General features: G+C 42.7%; 1 protein-coding gene across 6 annotated transcripts in view; it reads right to left on the bottom strand.

Moving 5' to 3' along the window:
• pibf1 (progesterone immunomodulatory binding factor 1) overlaps window positions 1-16,566 on the bottom strand; it is a 136,751-nt gene that overhangs the window by 52,636 nt on the left and 67,549 nt on the right. For all 6 annotated transcript variants that reach the window (XR_005944445.1, XR_005944444.1, XR_005944443.1 and 3 more), the window contains 3 exons: window positions 15,809-15,974; window positions 6,535-6,685; window positions 4,448-4,538 (listed from right to left, as the gene is read on the bottom strand). Coding sequence is in view for 3 of the 6 variants with exons in the window: in XM_041199373.1 (XP_041055307.1) it covers window positions 4,448-4,538; window positions 6,535-6,685; window positions 15,809-15,974 (408 nt within the window). In the remaining 3 variants the exon portion in view is untranslated. The remainder of the gene's footprint in view (window positions 1-4,447; window positions 4,539-6,534; window positions 6,686-15,808; window positions 15,975-16,566) is intronic.

The raw sequence follows: 16,566 nt of genomic DNA on the forward strand, positions 1-16,566 counted from the left end.
CCCAGCTATTCACGATATATATAAATGACTTGGATGAGGGAACCGAATGCAATATTTCCAAGTTTGCTGGTGACACAAAACTGGGCGGGGTTGTGAGGAGGATGCAAGAGGTTTCAGGGTGATTTAGACAAGTTGTGTGTGTGGCCAAACACATGGCAGATGCAGTTTAACATGGATAAATGTGAAGTTATATGCTTTAGTGTGAAAAACAGAAAGGCAGAGTATTATTTAAAAGGTGATATGTGGATGTACAAAGGGATCTGGGTGTCCTTGTACACCAGTCAATGAAAGTAAATAGGCAGGTGCAGCAAGCAATTAGAAAGGCAAACAGAATATTGGCCTTCATTGCAAGAGGATGAGAGTTCAGAAGTAGGGATGTCTTACTGCAGTTATACAGGGCCTTGGTGAGGCCAAACCTGGAGGACTGTGTGCAGTTTTGGTCTCCCTATCTAAGAAAGGATACACTTGCCATAGGGGGAGTGCAGCAAAGGTTCACTAGGCTGATACTGGGGATGGCAGGACTTTTGTATAGGAGAGGTTGGTTCAAAAAAATGAGAGGGAATCTGATTGAACAATTCTAACAGGGCTAAACAGGTTGGATGCAAGGAGGATGTTTCCCCTGGTTGGGGAGTCTAAAACCAGGGGCCACAGTCTCAGGATACGAGGCAGGCCATTTAGGACCGAGATGAGGAAAGATTTCTTCACTCAGAGGGTGGTCAACCTGTGGAATTCTCTACCAAAGAAGGCCGGGGAGGCTGGGTCACTGAGTATATTCAAGAAAGGAATTGATAATTTTTTGGATAATAGGGGCATCGAGGGGTATGGAGAGAAAGCGGGAATATGGCGTTGAGATAGAGGATCAGCCATGGTCACACTTAATGGCGGAGCAGGCTCAAAGGGCTGAATGGCCTATTCCTGCTCCTAGTTTCTATGGACTTGCAGGGTGAAGAAGATCTCTCAGCCCTGGTTCATAAAGCCTCAGTAGAACAAGGAAAAGAGAGAATGGGTTACCTTTTTATTTTTTCGACTGCCCAAATTATAATGGGTGTATTTAAAAGATCTATATTGTGCAGGAATGCAATGCCAGATGCAATGAACATAAATGCATTTGTTATGCACAGGTAGTGGGTGGAAAGAGTTTCTGAATTCATTTTGTTTTACTGCTTATGGGGAGTGTATTCCTTATGATGCAACATTTTTTAAAACATTTTTCATGAATTTTTCTTTTCAAATTGGTATGATTAACATGAACTGATAAAGGAAAAGACAGAGCTCTTTGACTCACAGTCAGTGATTCAATAGCATCCTTGTCACTCATAGTTGTTTGCGTAAGGACTTGATTTTTTTTCAATTTTAAGTTCCTGCCATTTACTTCATCTGGATTGGAGTTTCATCTTTGATGGCCATAGATTTAACTTTGCCTCTATTGGGTCTCTGCTAAGCTCTGACCTTTGCAGATTGTGGCTTGTGATTTTCCTTTCTGGCTTAGGTCATCCACAACTTGAAGTTTTGTCTTCAGAGACAAAGACAATAGGCAGCATTTTACATTCCCCAATGGTGGCGGGGTGGGGTGGAATAATATTCCTGGGAATGCCTTCCCACCGGGTTCCCTCCCGCCCCGACCGCTCTGCAATTATATGGTGGAGCAGGTGAAGCCAAGGTCGGCCCATCCACACTTGCCCAATTGGAGGCCCTTAAATCACCAATTAATGACCACTTAAGGGCTGTTTCCTGCCCAACCTCAATTTTTAGGCTGGTGGGAGAAGTTCAGGTGCAGGGACTAAACCAGAAAAATGACACTGCTCACGCCTCGGGTGGGAAGGGGAAGAGAGAGGGCGCTTCCATCAACAGCCTCCTTAAAACATCAGGTGCCCCATCACAAGATCTGGAACCCTAGGGGTGCTCTCTCTCCCCCACTTGCCTCTCGACCAACACCCTCAACCCCTTTTTGCCCACCTCCCCTCTCTGCCCTGAGACCCCCACTCCTACCTGGTTATGGACTCTTGAGACTTACACTCTGGGGACTACTTGCAGTCTCAGTCCTGCTCAGAGCAGCTTCTGGTGCTGCTGTGACTAGAGAGCTGTCAGCCAATCAGATTGGCCGGCAGCTCTCTGAGGTGGGACTTCCTCCCGAGTGAGGGGCGGAAGTCCCATCTCCAGTCAATTAACACTCATTGGAGCATTAAATAGCTGCTGGGCAGCCACTATTGATGGGAATGCGTTCGCCGACACTTGGGATGTTGGGAAGGAAAACCCCGCCATCCTAAAAATGTTAGCAAATCTCTTACTCGCTATCTTAAGCACGCTGTCTCGTGTCAGTTACTGTGTTGCAGTTGCATCCTCAGGCCCATTGCCTTGTTTGCAGATTGCAGGCCATCTTAACAGGCAGCTATTTCATGTCATATGGAATCAGTGCTACAACAGGTTATCTTCAAGCATCTCCAGCTCAACGTTCATCAGTGATTCCAAATGGTTGAGTAGATTGTGCTCAAGTGTTCATTGTAGTAGAGCTGATTAAAACTGGGACTCATTGAAAGCATGGGCCACTGTAGTGAGGTTATACTGCAGTATACTACCCCTCAGTTACTCAGTTGCCAAAATTTCAATTTTAACTCAGCTAAATATACAACCTTTGCATATTGGACTTACAGGAGGGTATAACGATCTTAGAGGAGGGTATGAAAATTTACATACATGTACTTAGTCTTCAAGATTTTAATCTGTCCTGTTCTCGTATTTATATTGCACCTTTCATAACCCCAGGATATCCCAAAGTATTTCACAGCCAATGAAGTACTCCTGGAGTGTAGCAGCCACTGCAATGCAGGAAATCCAGCAGCTTACCTACAGACAGCATGGTCCCCTGGCTACAAAATGAATAATCCAGGCAATCTTTTTCTTTAGTGATGTAGATGAGACACACAAACTGGCCTGGATAACTCTACAATTAGAATCTTCAAAACTTCAGTTTTTGGAACAAAAAATCATGTCTTGAATTTGATTCAAAGGACAGTACAGAATACTAGAAAAACATTGTGCATCAGTTTTCTAAACCATAGTTTTTTTCAAGGAGTTCAATGAAGTGCTGAAATTTGAGTGAACAATTAATGCATTATTCTGACTTTGAAATGGGTAGCAAGAGCAGGACCTGATATTAATTTGTTGGTTAGTTTCAAACTCTTTTTCTGGGTTACTTTGACTTTTAGCTTGATAAGTGAGAACAGTTATTAGCAATTGCATTCTATACTCTTCTGCAAAATGCACAACTTCTACAGAAGGTGACTTCATGATCAATATGGTAAGAGGGGTAAAATATACATAAATAGCAGTGACAAAGAATTTTGTACAGTAAGCAATACTTGAAACAAAGCAAAAAATCAATAACTGATCCAATACAAAACAACAAATTAAAATTTTACAAGGGCATATTTCATGCTTGTCGCTGAGGTTCTCTGAGGTCAAATAAAGGAAAACTGATACAGGCTGCCTGGGAACTTTTACTTAATTCAGGAAGGAGAAGTGTTATGATCCGCAGAGATTTATAATTTTCAGAAAGAAAGGAATCTCCACGCCACCAGTGGAAATAAAAAGTGAAATCTTGCCCATCAGTTTAAGACTTTCACTGTAAACTAAAATCAACTCAGACCAAGTATTAATTAACAGCCATCTGATAGATTTAACTCCAGAAAAAGGTATGTTTCACATTAACTAACACAGTACTTTTACTCTATGCCACACTTCCGGCAGATAGACAGCATTAAAGGAACAGTCTCAAAATTACTCCCAGCAGTGCCAGGTCAAAACTTCCAGTGTCCTTCGCTAATTGTTTCACTCCATTTGAGTTTTCCAAGTCCAATTATCACCAGCAAGGCACACCTCAACAAATCCCTCTCTGCCTCAGAACACATCAGTCCTGGCAATCTAGAATTCCGGAGATTCCTGTATCTGACCCCTTTAAAAGGTTTAGCTGGTTCTTCTAAACACATTTTCGTCATACTTCGCCGCTCCGTCATTTCCCACAGAACAGCAAAGACCCGTCCCTGGGAGAGTTCCAATTCTTTCCTGTCTGTGTCACAGCAGCAGTGTTCTTTGTTCTGTTTGCTACTGTGAAAGGTGCTAAAATTGCCACCCAATACCTCAGTGGGTTTCTATTTGAGTTTCTCGCCCCATGGCAATCTGAGATCACCTGGGGATTTCTCTGAACTGAGGTGTTTAACGGGAATTCACCACTCCCTTTTCATGGCATTTTGCTTTACTTTAAGTTAAAAGTGCATTTTAAAACTTAATCATCTTGTAAAGTTCAGCATTCATGACAAAAGGTTGCAATATTTGCTTCAACAATCTTTTAAGAATACATGGATGGATTCTAGTCACCTTTTTTATTTCATGTGGTAACATACTCAGTAGCTGGAAATAGCATAAAGGAAGAAGACCGTCAATTTCTCACCTCTGCTTAAGGCGGCGTTTTGCTGTTGTGGGAACATTAGCACCGTAGCCATAAGAGAAAAGAACCCGTTCTGCATCATCCTCATTTTCCACTGTGGAAAAGCAACAAAATGAATCTAAATATATGCCAATAGACTTTGAAAGATCAAAATAAATTCCAGTCTTGAGTTAACTATTGCGCTATTCATTACCGGTAGGTATTTATCTTTGGATTTTGGAATCATCTTATATATAAAATTAGTGGGCATTAAGAATTGAGGCACTTCAATGGCTCAACTGATCCACACAAACCAGAGCTGACCACATTGAGTGTTGTAATAGGACATCAATTGTCTTTTTATATTTGTTCATGGGATGTGGGCATTTATTGCCCAGCCCTAATTGCCCTTGTTCAGAGGGTATTTTTAAGAGTCTAGAATTATATGTAGGCCAGATGCCTATGAAGATTGATTATTGTTTCATAGTCATTATCCCAGAATTTTAATTACAGATTTTTATTGAATTCAAATTTCACCATCTGCCATGGTGGGATTTGAACCCAGGACCCCAGGGCATCACAGTGGATCTCTAGATTACCAGTCCAGTGACAATACCACTACGCCATCACCTTCCCTGACTTCATTGTCTCTGAAGTAGTAAACTAGATCCACCCAAGTTCCTCAGAGCAGAATCCAAGGTCCAGCTATCTTCAGCTGCTTCACTAATAACCTTCCATCCATCATAAGTGGGGCTGTTAGCTGATGATTGCACCTTATTCAGTTCTAGTCACAATTCCTGAAATAATAAAGCAATCCATGACCACATGCAGCAAAAAATGGGCAACACAAAACACTTGTCTGATATGTGGCAAATACCATCTATCCCACATAAATGCCAGGCAATGACCAAATCCAACAACGAAGATCCTAATTGCCTTCCCTTGGCATTCAATTGCATTAACATTGTCAAACCCCCAAGATCAACAGCCTGTAAATGCCATGGCTACTACAGCAGCACTATGACCAGGTATTCCGTGACACATTGACACATGGCTCCTCAAAGCCACTCCACTACCTACAAGGAACAACTCAGGATTATAATGCAATACTCTTCACCTGCCTGGATGGTGCAGCTGCAACAACACCTGAGATGCTCAACGCCATCCAGGACAAAGCAGACTGCTTGATCAGCACTCCACAAGCCAGCTTAAACATTCACTCCCTCCACCAAAGTGCACCATGGCTGTAACGTATAGGATCTATAAGATATACAGCAGCATGTTGCCAAGGCTTCGTCAGCAGCATCACCCAAATCTGCAACCTCCACCATCTAGAAGATGAAAGGAAGCAGGTGCATGGCAACACCATCATCTTGTTGCCCCTTCAAGTCACAGACCATCCCAACTTGGACATACATTACCATTCCTTCTTTGTTGTTCAGTCTACATCAGGAACTCACAACCTAACAGCACTATAGGTGTACCTTCTCCACATGGACTGCAGAGGTTCATCAGAACCTTCTCAATATCAACTAGGGATAGGCCGTGAAATGCCAGCTTTGCCAGCAATGTTCATATCCCACAAATGGATAAAAAAAAAACAGGAATCCACTGGTCCTGCTAAGGACTTAATTTTCAAAGCTTTTAAGGTTGTGAGAAGATGGATCTTTTTGCCCACTATCTCAACATTAAGAATTGGGCATGGTCATCCAAGCACATGTGTGTAGCTCACCAGTCAATATGAGTTAGAGTTGGCAATATGATTTGGTCTCCCAATTGAATTCTACTGGACTCTACTGATAGACATTGGTAAGTGCATTCTAACTATACCCTGTACCCTAACATTTCATGATAAAACTGAAACAGGGAAAACGTCCTCCGTGCACATGGAGCAGAATTTTGCTTGTTGGCGGCCCGTCAGCATGAAATTGCAGTCACGGCCTGATCGTGGACCGCTCCCGCTCGCCTCCACCGAGCCCGCCTGACGAGGGCAAAGTCCTGGCCTTGTTGTAGCAAAATTGTAAGGATGTTCTTTATAAACACATTTACATTTTGCTACACAACACTGCAAATAAATCTCTGCCTAATTCCAACTACGCTTGTTGACCTACTTTCAGCTGATTGCATTATAACACCATCCAGCTCTTCTTCTAGTTTCTCATAGGTCACCAGTCGTGCTTGAAGCTCAGAGTTTTGTGCCTGAAGTTCAGTAGTGTGCTTATCTGCTGATGCCTGCAGTCTGTAAAATTCGTTTGTTAAAACCTGTTGAGAGGATAATCCAAGAAATCACAATTAATTATAAACTTTTTACATATTAACTTCTAAAGGCAAATTACATGGAAAATTTAACATTATCAATTTGCTAGTTAACGTGCTCACATAAAATTCCTTTGTGTGCTACTTAGCAGAGGCATTAAACGATTGACTGTAAAAGGCTAATTGTGCTGTTAAATCAACACACCATGGAATTTTACACAAACTAGCAAATCTCCAGTGCCTTTATAAATGAGGAGTGAAGAACCATTTTATAGTCAGATAAAGGAGGCAGGGGAATAATTGGATCTAGGCAGGAGAAGATGGTGAGGAAGAGGGGTGAGGAGGCATAAAGAAGGGTGAGATCGAGAATGGAGTGAAGAGGAATATGGTGTATAGGAAATCTGGAAAAGGAGAGTATGGGATAAGAGGAGGGGATGGAGCAGGGAAGGGAGAAAGGGGAAGGTTAGAAAGAGCAGCTGCAAGGATGGGTAAAGTAAGGAAAAGAGTTCGGTGAAAGACATGAAGAGGATAGGGATGGGAAGAGGCGGACGACAGGGTAAGATACTGTAGGAGGGGGAGGGGACAAAGGAGGAGGGGGTGGGGGGACAGGAAGGTATGGAAAGTGGAGGACCAGGGGGGCAAAGAAAAGGAAGCTACTCCAGTGAGAAACAGCATACCAAATTTTCACTTCTGCTTGGGTGGAAGTTTAACTCCAGCTTTCCCTGCCCAGGGAATAACAGCTTCCCTCTTTCCATCGACTCAAAATTCATTTTGGGAGGATGCCATTCAAAAGGTATGAACCCTTTATCATATAATGAGCTTGACAAATTGTCCCAATGTGGGGAGTGGTTACATGCCTGTAGCTTTTTGCTTCTCATTCAGAGCAGACAGGTCATGCATTTAAAGTTTAATGATATAACGTTTATTGTGTGCAACAAATAAATATGAAAAATTGTAAGCTATTTGAGCTCAAGTCTTCCTTTTATGTTACTACTTTAGTATGTAGACTTTGGCTTCAATTATCAGTCAGAAACTTAGAATCTAGTTTATATATTTTATAGAAAAACTGTTTTCAATTTCCTAACTTCCATGTATTATGCAACTCCAACATCTGTAACACAGAAATAAATACCCAGGGATGAATATGGTTAGCTAAAATTGCAATAAAAATTCCTTGAATCTTCAAAAAATATTACAGCATGGTACTTATTCACTGAAGAGATCAGAGTTGAAATTGCATTTTGGATTGATTTTTACACTAAGTCTTCAGAGTGAATTTATAATTCTTTGGCCGGGTCATACACAGGAGTGAATGAAAACTGCAGTGTATTTCTGTTGCATCTATACTGAAGACTTCATCGTATAATTTTGCGTACTTAATGGAGTATGTACCTTGAAACTTTGTTACCAGGTGAAGGACAAGACTCCAGCCATTCATGAGTTCTTTTGTTGTAAAAAGCATCCTAGTTATCCTCTGTAGCTTAAATTATTTTAAAAAATGCTTGAATAATTTAAATTCCACCAATAAAGTAAAAGCTTTTAAAAATATCACAGAACAGAAAGAAGCCTTTTTATCCTTCAAGTCCATGCCAGTGCTTCCACACGCCCCACTCACCTCATCTCACGAGCTCAGAATTACCTGGAAAAACTTTTTATCATCTCACGAGCTACCTGGTGTTTGGCTCCCCACATCTGTGAATATTCCTCTTTTCCAAGCAACAGTTACAAACTTCTGATAAAAACAAAAAAACTGCGGATGCTGGAAATCCAAAACAAAAACAGAATTACCTGGAAAAACTCAGCAGGTCTGGCAGCATCGGCGGAGAAGAGTTGACGTTTCGAGTCCTCATGACTCTTTGACAGAACTTGAGTTTCAGTACAAGGAAGAGTTGAAATATAAGCTGGTTTAAGGTGCGTGGGGGGGTGCGGAGAGAGAGAGAGAGAGAGAAGTGGAGGGGGTTGGTGTGGTTGTAGGGACAAACAAGCAGTGATAGAAGCAGATCATCAAAAGATGTCAACAACAATATAACAAAAGAACACATAGGTGTTAAAGTTGGTGATATTATCTAAACGAATGTGCTAATTAAGAATGGATGGTAGGGCACTCAAGGATAAAAACAAAAAAACTGTGGATGCTGGAAATCCAAAACAAAAACAAAAACAGAATTACCTGGAAAAACTCAGCAGGTCTGGCAGCATCGGCAGAGAAGAAAAGAGTTGACGTTTCGAGTCCTCATGACCCTGCACTCAAGGTATAGCTCTAGTGGGGGTGGGGAGAGCATAAAAGATTTTAAAATATTTAAAAATAATGGAAATAGGTGGGAAAAGAAAAATCTATATAATTTATTAGATAAAAAAGGAAGGGGGAAACAGAAAGGGGGTGGGAATGGGGGAGGGAGCTCAAGACCTAAAGTTGTTGAATTCAATATTCAGTCCGGAAGGCTGTAAAGTGCCTAGTCAGAAGATGAGGTGTTGTTCCTCCAGTTTGCGTTGGGCTTCACTGGAACAATGCAGCAAGCCAAGGACAGACATGTGGGCAAGAGAGCAGGGTGGAGTGTTAAAATGGCAAGCGACAGGGAGGTTTGGGTCATTCTTGCGGACAGACCGCAGGTGTTCTGCAAAGCGGTCGCCCAACTTACGTTTGGTCTCTCCAATGTAGAGGAGACCACATTGGGAGCAACGAATGCAGTAGACTAAGTTGGGGGAAATGCAAGTGAAATGCTGCTTCACTTGAAAGGAGTGTTTGGGCCCTTGGACGGTGAGGAGAGAGGAAGTGAAGGGGCAGATGTTGCATCTTTTGCGTGGGCATGGGGTGGTGCCATAGGAGGGGGTTGAGGAGTAGGGGGTGATGGAAGAGTGGACCAGGGTGTCCCGGAGGGAGCGATCCCTACGGAATGCCGATAGGGGGGGTGAAGGGAAGATGTGTTTGGTGGTGGCATCATACTGGAGTTGGCGGAAATGGCGGAGGTGCTCAGCAAAGGACTTAGTTTCATACCCTTACGCCCTCACCTCAATGAATTTCGGGCTCGGCATGATGCTGAACTCTTCTTCCGCCGTCTTCGTCTCCGGGCTCACTTCTTTGGGCAGGAGTCCTCTCCCAGTTCAACGGATCCTTTTACCCATCTCCAATATTCTCCCTCCACCTGGACCCCTCCCTCTGGATTCTTACCTTTTCTTGATCTTTTCATTGAGAACTGTCGGCGCGACATTAGTCGTCTCAATTTCTCTGCTCCTCTCACCCATTCTAATCTCTCTCTCTCTGAACTTACTGCACTCCATTCTCTCAGGTCCAACCCTGACATTGTCATCAAACCCACTGACAAGGGTGGTGCTATTGTTGTCTGGCGCACTGACCTCTACCTCGCAGAGGCTGAGCGTCAACTCGCTGACACTTCCTCCTACCTCTCCCTGGACCATGACCCCACCACTGAACATCGAGCCATTGTTTCCAGGACTGTCACTGACCTCATCTCTTCTGGGGATCTTCCTCCCACAGCTTCCAACCTTATAGTCGCCCAACCTCGGACGGCCCGCTTCTATCTCCTACCCAAAATCCACAAACAGAACTGCCCCGGTAGACCGATTGTCTCAGCTTGCTCCTGCCCCACAGAACTCATTTCTCGTTATCTTGACTCCCTTCTCTCTCCCCTTGTCCAGTCCCTTCCCACCTACATCCGTGATTCCTCTGACACCTTACGTCACATCAACAATTTCCAGTTCCCTGGCCCCAACAGCTTCCTCTTCACCATGGACGCCCAATCCCTCTACACCTCCATCCCCCACCAGGATGGTCTGAGGGCCCTTAGCTTCTTCCTCAAACAGAGGCCCAAACAATCCCCATCCACCACTACTCTCCTCCGTCTGGCTGAACTTGTTCTCACGCTGAACAATTTCTCTTTCAACTCCTCTCACTTCCTCCAAATAAAAGGTGTGGCTATGGGTACCCGCATGGGCCCCAGCTATGCCTGTCTCTTTATGGGGTACGTGGAACATTCCTTGTTCCAGTCCTACTCCGGCCCCTTTCCACAACTCTTTCTCCGGTACATCAATGATTACTTCGGTGCTGCTTCATGCTCTCGTCGGAACTTGGAAAAATTTATTAATTTTGCTTCCAATCTCCACCCCTCCATCATTTTCACGTGGTCCATCTCTGACACTTCCCTTCCCTTCCTTGACCTCTCTGTCTCAATCTCTGGTGATAGACTGTCCACCAATATCCATTACAAACCCACCGGCTCCCACAGCTACCTCGACTACAGCTCCTCACACCACGCTTCCTGTAAGGACTCCATCCCATTCTCTCAGTTCCTTCGCCTCCGTCGCATCTGTTCCGATGATGCTACCTTCAAAAACAGTTCCTCTGACATGTCCTCCTTCTTCCTTAACCGAGGTTTTCCACCCACGGTCGTTGACAGGGCCCTCAACCGTGTCCCGTGCATCTCCCGCGCATCCGCCCTCACGCCTTCTCCTCCCTCCCAGAAACATGATAGGGTCCCCCTTGTCCACACTTATCACCTCACCAGCCTCCGCATTCAAAGGATCATCCTCCGCCATTTCCGCCAACTCCAGTATGATGCCACAACCAAACACATCTTCCCTTCACCCTTCACCCCCCCCCCCCCACCCACCACATCGGCATTCCGTAGGGATCGCTCCCTCCGGGACACCCTGGTCCACTCCTCCATCACCCCCTACTCCTCAACCCCCTCCTATGGCACCACCCCATGCCCACGCAAAAGATGCAACACCTGCCCCTTCACTTCCTCTCTCCTCACCGTCCAAGGGCCCAAACACTCCTTTCAAGTGAAGCAGCATTTCACTTGCATTTCCCCCAACTTAGTCTACTGCATTTGTTGCTCCCAATGTGGTCTCCTCTACATTGGAGAGACCAAACGTAAATTGGGCAACCGCTTTGCAGAACATCTGCGGTCTGTCCGCAAGAATGACCCAAACCTCCCTGTCGCTTGCCATTTTAACACTCCACCCTGCTCTCTTGCCCACATGTCTGTCCTTGGCTTGCTGCATTGTTGCAGTGAAGCCCAACGCAAACTGGAGGAACAACACCTCATCTTCCGACTAGGCACTTTACAGCCTTCTGGACTGAATATTGAATTCAACAACTTTAGGTCTTGAGCTCCCTCCCCCATCCCCACCCACTTTCTGTTTCCCCCTTCCTTTTTTATCCAATAAATTATATAGATTTTTCTTTTCCCACCTATTTCCATTATTTTTAAATATTTTAAAATCTTTTATGCTCTCCCCACCCCCACTAGAGCTATACCTTGAGTGCCCTAACATCCATTCTTAATTAGCACATTTGTTTAGATAATATCACCAACTTTAACACCTATGTGTTCTTTTGTTCTATTGTTGTTGACATCTTTTGATGATCTGCTTCTATCACTGCTTGTTTGTCCCTACAACCACACCAACCCCCTCCACTTCTCTCTCTCTCTCCGCCCCCCCACACACCTTAAACCAACTCTTTCTTGTACTCGAACTCAAGTTCTGTCGAAGGGTCATGAGGACTCGAAACGTCAACTCTTTTCTTCTCCGCAGTTACAAACTTCTGTCCTACGCTATGACTATACGAAGCACATAAAATATTCTGCTTAAATGGATTAGTACTTTTTCCGCATGAATGTATGAGTCGTGACTCTTGCTAATATCAAAATGGGATGTGACTCATAATACAATCTTAAAGGTGCTATGTTAAGACAGAAGGAACAAGATTGCCTTAAAAGTAGATTATCCAGCAGCATTGTCACATTGGAATAATAACTATTCACCAACACATGGAGACTGAACAAATTAAGAATATTTCAATTCTACTAACTTGGTCCATCTTATACCAAGAAAGAAAAAGCTGCTGCTTTGATTTAGGTCAGAATAGTTGGACATTGTGATCAAATGGAGATATTTCATTGGAAGCTATGCCCAGTAGGAAGTACAGATTTGGAAACTCTTGAATGAGTTTAAAAAGTAAGACTGACTTGCAATTATATAATGCTTTACACGACCACCAAATATCTCAAAATGCTTTACAGCCAATTAAGTAAGTATTTTTTGAAGCGTAGTCACTGCTGTAATGCAGGATTAAGAATTACTTTTAATGATTAAACTATTTCAAACCATGTACATTGATTAAACTTTGTAATGGAAATCGAAAACATGGGACATCTTAGCAAATGCTTAAAAAAAATGCACGGCATCCAATATTCACCATCCATTCACCAAAGGCCGCCACCCATTCCCAATGGATTCCAAACCTCCACAACATGCCTTAGGTAAACCACTGGTTTTTAATTTTTTATTTGCCTTCATTATTTGGATTAATACTTCTGAAAAGCTATTATAGGTACCACAGAATAGTTTTAAAAAAAAATTTAAGAGCAGATTTTATTTGTTAATTTTAGAAGTAAAGTAGTAATTTCAGAGCATGTGGGTAATTTTGAAGAGCAGACATTTTAATTATTTCTGGAAAGCACTGCTTGTACTCATTAGATACACCTCAAAAGCTTCATTGATATTCTAATATATTTTTTTCATTGTGGTAGTCAAGGTAACAGTCTGTAATTCCCAGGATCATGCTTCTGATCTTTTAAAAGATTGGAAAAACATTTGTTACTTTCCAGACTTCTGGTGCCATGGTTTTACCTAATGAGCTGAAACAATTTTCCTTTAAGAGCTCTCAGACCTATACAATCTGATTGTGGTGCTTTATAAATATTCAATTCCACCATATTTTAATGGCTGGTGCTGAGTGTTATTTTTTCCATGTCCTGCATTCTCTCTGAAAGAAAACTCTCCCCAAGTCACTTTTAACTGCAGTTTCAAACTCTCAGCCACCTATACTTTGGCCTTTCATTTGCCATGACCCTTCTGAAGTTCGTGATCTGCTCAATCGCATCCTCACCTCCACCTTTATTGTCCTTGTCCCCAGTGAAATCTTTGCCCTTGTATCAGGTTAATTTTCCTGTTATGACCCCACACCTTTGCTCCCTCAAGTCAGATTTGAGCATATCTGGTTTAATCATCCATTATCAGATATGGCTAGAACACATCAAATGCTATCAGGCCTCAATTTCCTCTACCAAAATCACCCAATACCCAGGGATCATCCTGGGGAAGAAAGGTAACCTCTAGTTTATTTTCTCCAATACTAACCATCTTCTCAAACCCCTGAACCTTCCAGCCTTACCTCCAACAATACGTGTGAAGAGCTCCTGGACTGCTCAGGAATGGGAAAAGATATTTAAATATATTTTCCAAAAAGGGGTAGCCTGTTCCCGATTGTTGTGGGGAATTTTCAGTCAGGGAACACGGTTCCTTGGCTGTGTGGTGGTCCCCCCCCACCAACATCAGCTTGACAAAAACGTATGTAGGGACAACTCCTTGGTGCCGGTGCTCGGACCCCTGCTGCTTGTGAGCCAACCTGGGTCAGTTGAGAACAAAGGTAATAGGCTGAGCTAGTTAATAATGTAAATCTGTGTAAGATAGGGACAGACGTTGACATGGGTTGTATGTGTATTTTGTGTGTTTAAAATAAAATTGTGAACACCCATAACCTTGTTATGGGAGGCCAGTTAAGGAGAGATGGATGTCTGTAAGTAGACAATAGTAGACTATCAATATTCATCGGAGTTCACCTCTGATCGTTAACAGGCTATCAATACTTATCAGAGTTTACCTATGGCTACATTGTAACATGAACTTGACTGTGTACAATCGTTAATATGAAATGGGAAGCAATCTCCGCATATTGTTAGCCATAGCAATGAATGAAGCTGTCTTACCATAAAAACTGGATACATGCTTGTATTCGTTAGATGTGACTCTGGTGTAGCTCACATCTCTTGTTGCAACAATGAGCCCCTCGGGCTGTACAGCTCACAATGAACGTATGCATTGAATACTAGTTGTATTATACTTGTATTGATGCACCTCAGAGTGCAACATGATGTATGTTGATAACTCCAATACCATTGCACTGTCTGATTGTCTGTAATGATCATATTGAAATGATTGTAATATTCATTGATTGTACTGAGGCACCTCATGATCCATGTGTAAAAGTTGAATCTGATTGCACTTTTTGTGATGGTGATTTTGAAATGTTTTGTAATGTTCTTCCAGATATTTTATGAATAAAGTATATTTTTTTTTAAAAAAAATAATAAAATCAACTGTGTCTTCGCCTCCAGCCGGGGTCTCATGGCTTTCTCTTGTTTTCTCTAGGGCATGCTAATTCGACAGGAAGCCCTCAGCAAATTAATAGACCCCAAGAAGTGTACCTGAGAAATCCCACAACACTGATGTAAACTCAGAAATGTTTCAGGACATATTATACAAGGTTCAAGAAAGAAGCTGCAATTCTTTCTTAGATGTTTCCCTTTTCTCCCCCTCCCCTTGAAAGCATTGATTCATACTGGGCTTTTGTTTTAAGTCAGTGAAACAAGATGCAGTGTCATGCTCTGATGCAGCTTAGCATTTACTGCCCCTTGCTACGTTACTAAATTTACTTTTGGTTCCATGGAATTTGGTCTCACTGGTTTTGGGTAAAATTCCATTATTTGAAGTAAATACTGTTGGGTGTGCAAAGAGTTTCAATACAAAAATACACAGCAAAATTATACAAAGGCCACTGGATCTACTGTGACATTGTTCATGCTGAAAATTTCTTGAACCCCCTACCAGCGCCAGAAGTCTGCCGTGGTGGGGCTTCTGTTGCCAGCCTGCCTGCACATGGCCCTGGTCCCAAATCCATGGTTTGGAGTCAATAACATAAAAGTGCTGGCACTTATACATTTAAGGCCCCCCTTCAGCTCCTGGGGGAGGGGGGGGTTAAAATTCCACCTCCACCAGAACTTTGGGATATAAATACTGGAGGCGGCGACCCAAAAGTGGGTCCTGCCACAAATTCTGGCCCCTCTAGCCCTGCTTGACTTGTGCCCTTGTTGGCCATCTAAGGTGCAGGAACTTCAGCACCGCTGTGCAAAGCAGTGGAGTTAAACAGTAAAATGGATGATGCAAAAAGTGGATCAAATTAACTTTGTGTATTTCCCATCCTCCCCTCGCCCCCGAACATGTTTGGTTGTTGTAGAATAAAAATAAAAACAAATAGTCTACCTCAAGTTTCTTTTGGTACTTATCACATTCCACCTGGCACTGCTTGAGATTCTTGGTTGTTTCCTTTTGCACCAACTGAGCTCGTTCTGCCTCAAATGTTTTTAGCTTTGTCTGATTCATGAGTTCAGATATGCGGCTGTCTGTGTTGACCTGCATCTGCCTAAACCTAGAAAGTAAGAGAGAGGTAGGAAAATATATGTAATGTCTTCTTTTGTCAATTTACATGAAGTTATAATAATAGTCTCTCAGTAGGCTTCCCCCAAGTGGTGGTGAGTTATCAAAATGGTAGTAAATAGGATACATAGGCCAGGAGTATCCTAGATCAATTAAGACTTTTTTGCTCTAAATGAGCTGGTCTTAAGTTTGACAGCGGTGGATGCACATAGTGTACATTATCTGACAGGGCAAAAAAAAAAGTCTGCAAGGGCTTTTACTCTCAATCTCAATGACCATTAATCAGAAAGTACCTGGCTTGCAGGTTGAACTTAGATAGCACCATACTAGGCTGAAATCTTAACAGACAATCTGGTTGTTGACAGTCATCTATACATAAAAGTTGAATGCTTGGGTGAAGTATTGGAAGGCTAAAGCCTTCAGTGCAACCATGCCCCCACGAGGGTCTGTTGGTGCACAGGGAAAGTGAAAAAGTACGAATGCAAAAAAACCCTCCAATGATATGACAAGGCTAATAAATGTTAAAATTGTATAAGTTAATTCACAACATCAAAGTAAATTACAAGAAACTTCACTGTGACATA

Source organism: Carcharodon carcharias, chromosome 11 (genome assembly GCF_017639515.1).
Source record: "Carcharodon carcharias isolate sCarCar2 chromosome 11, sCarCar2.pri, whole genome shotgun sequence".
NCBI lineage: Eukaryota > Metazoa > Chordata > Chondrichthyes > Lamniformes > Lamnidae > Carcharodon > Carcharodon carcharias.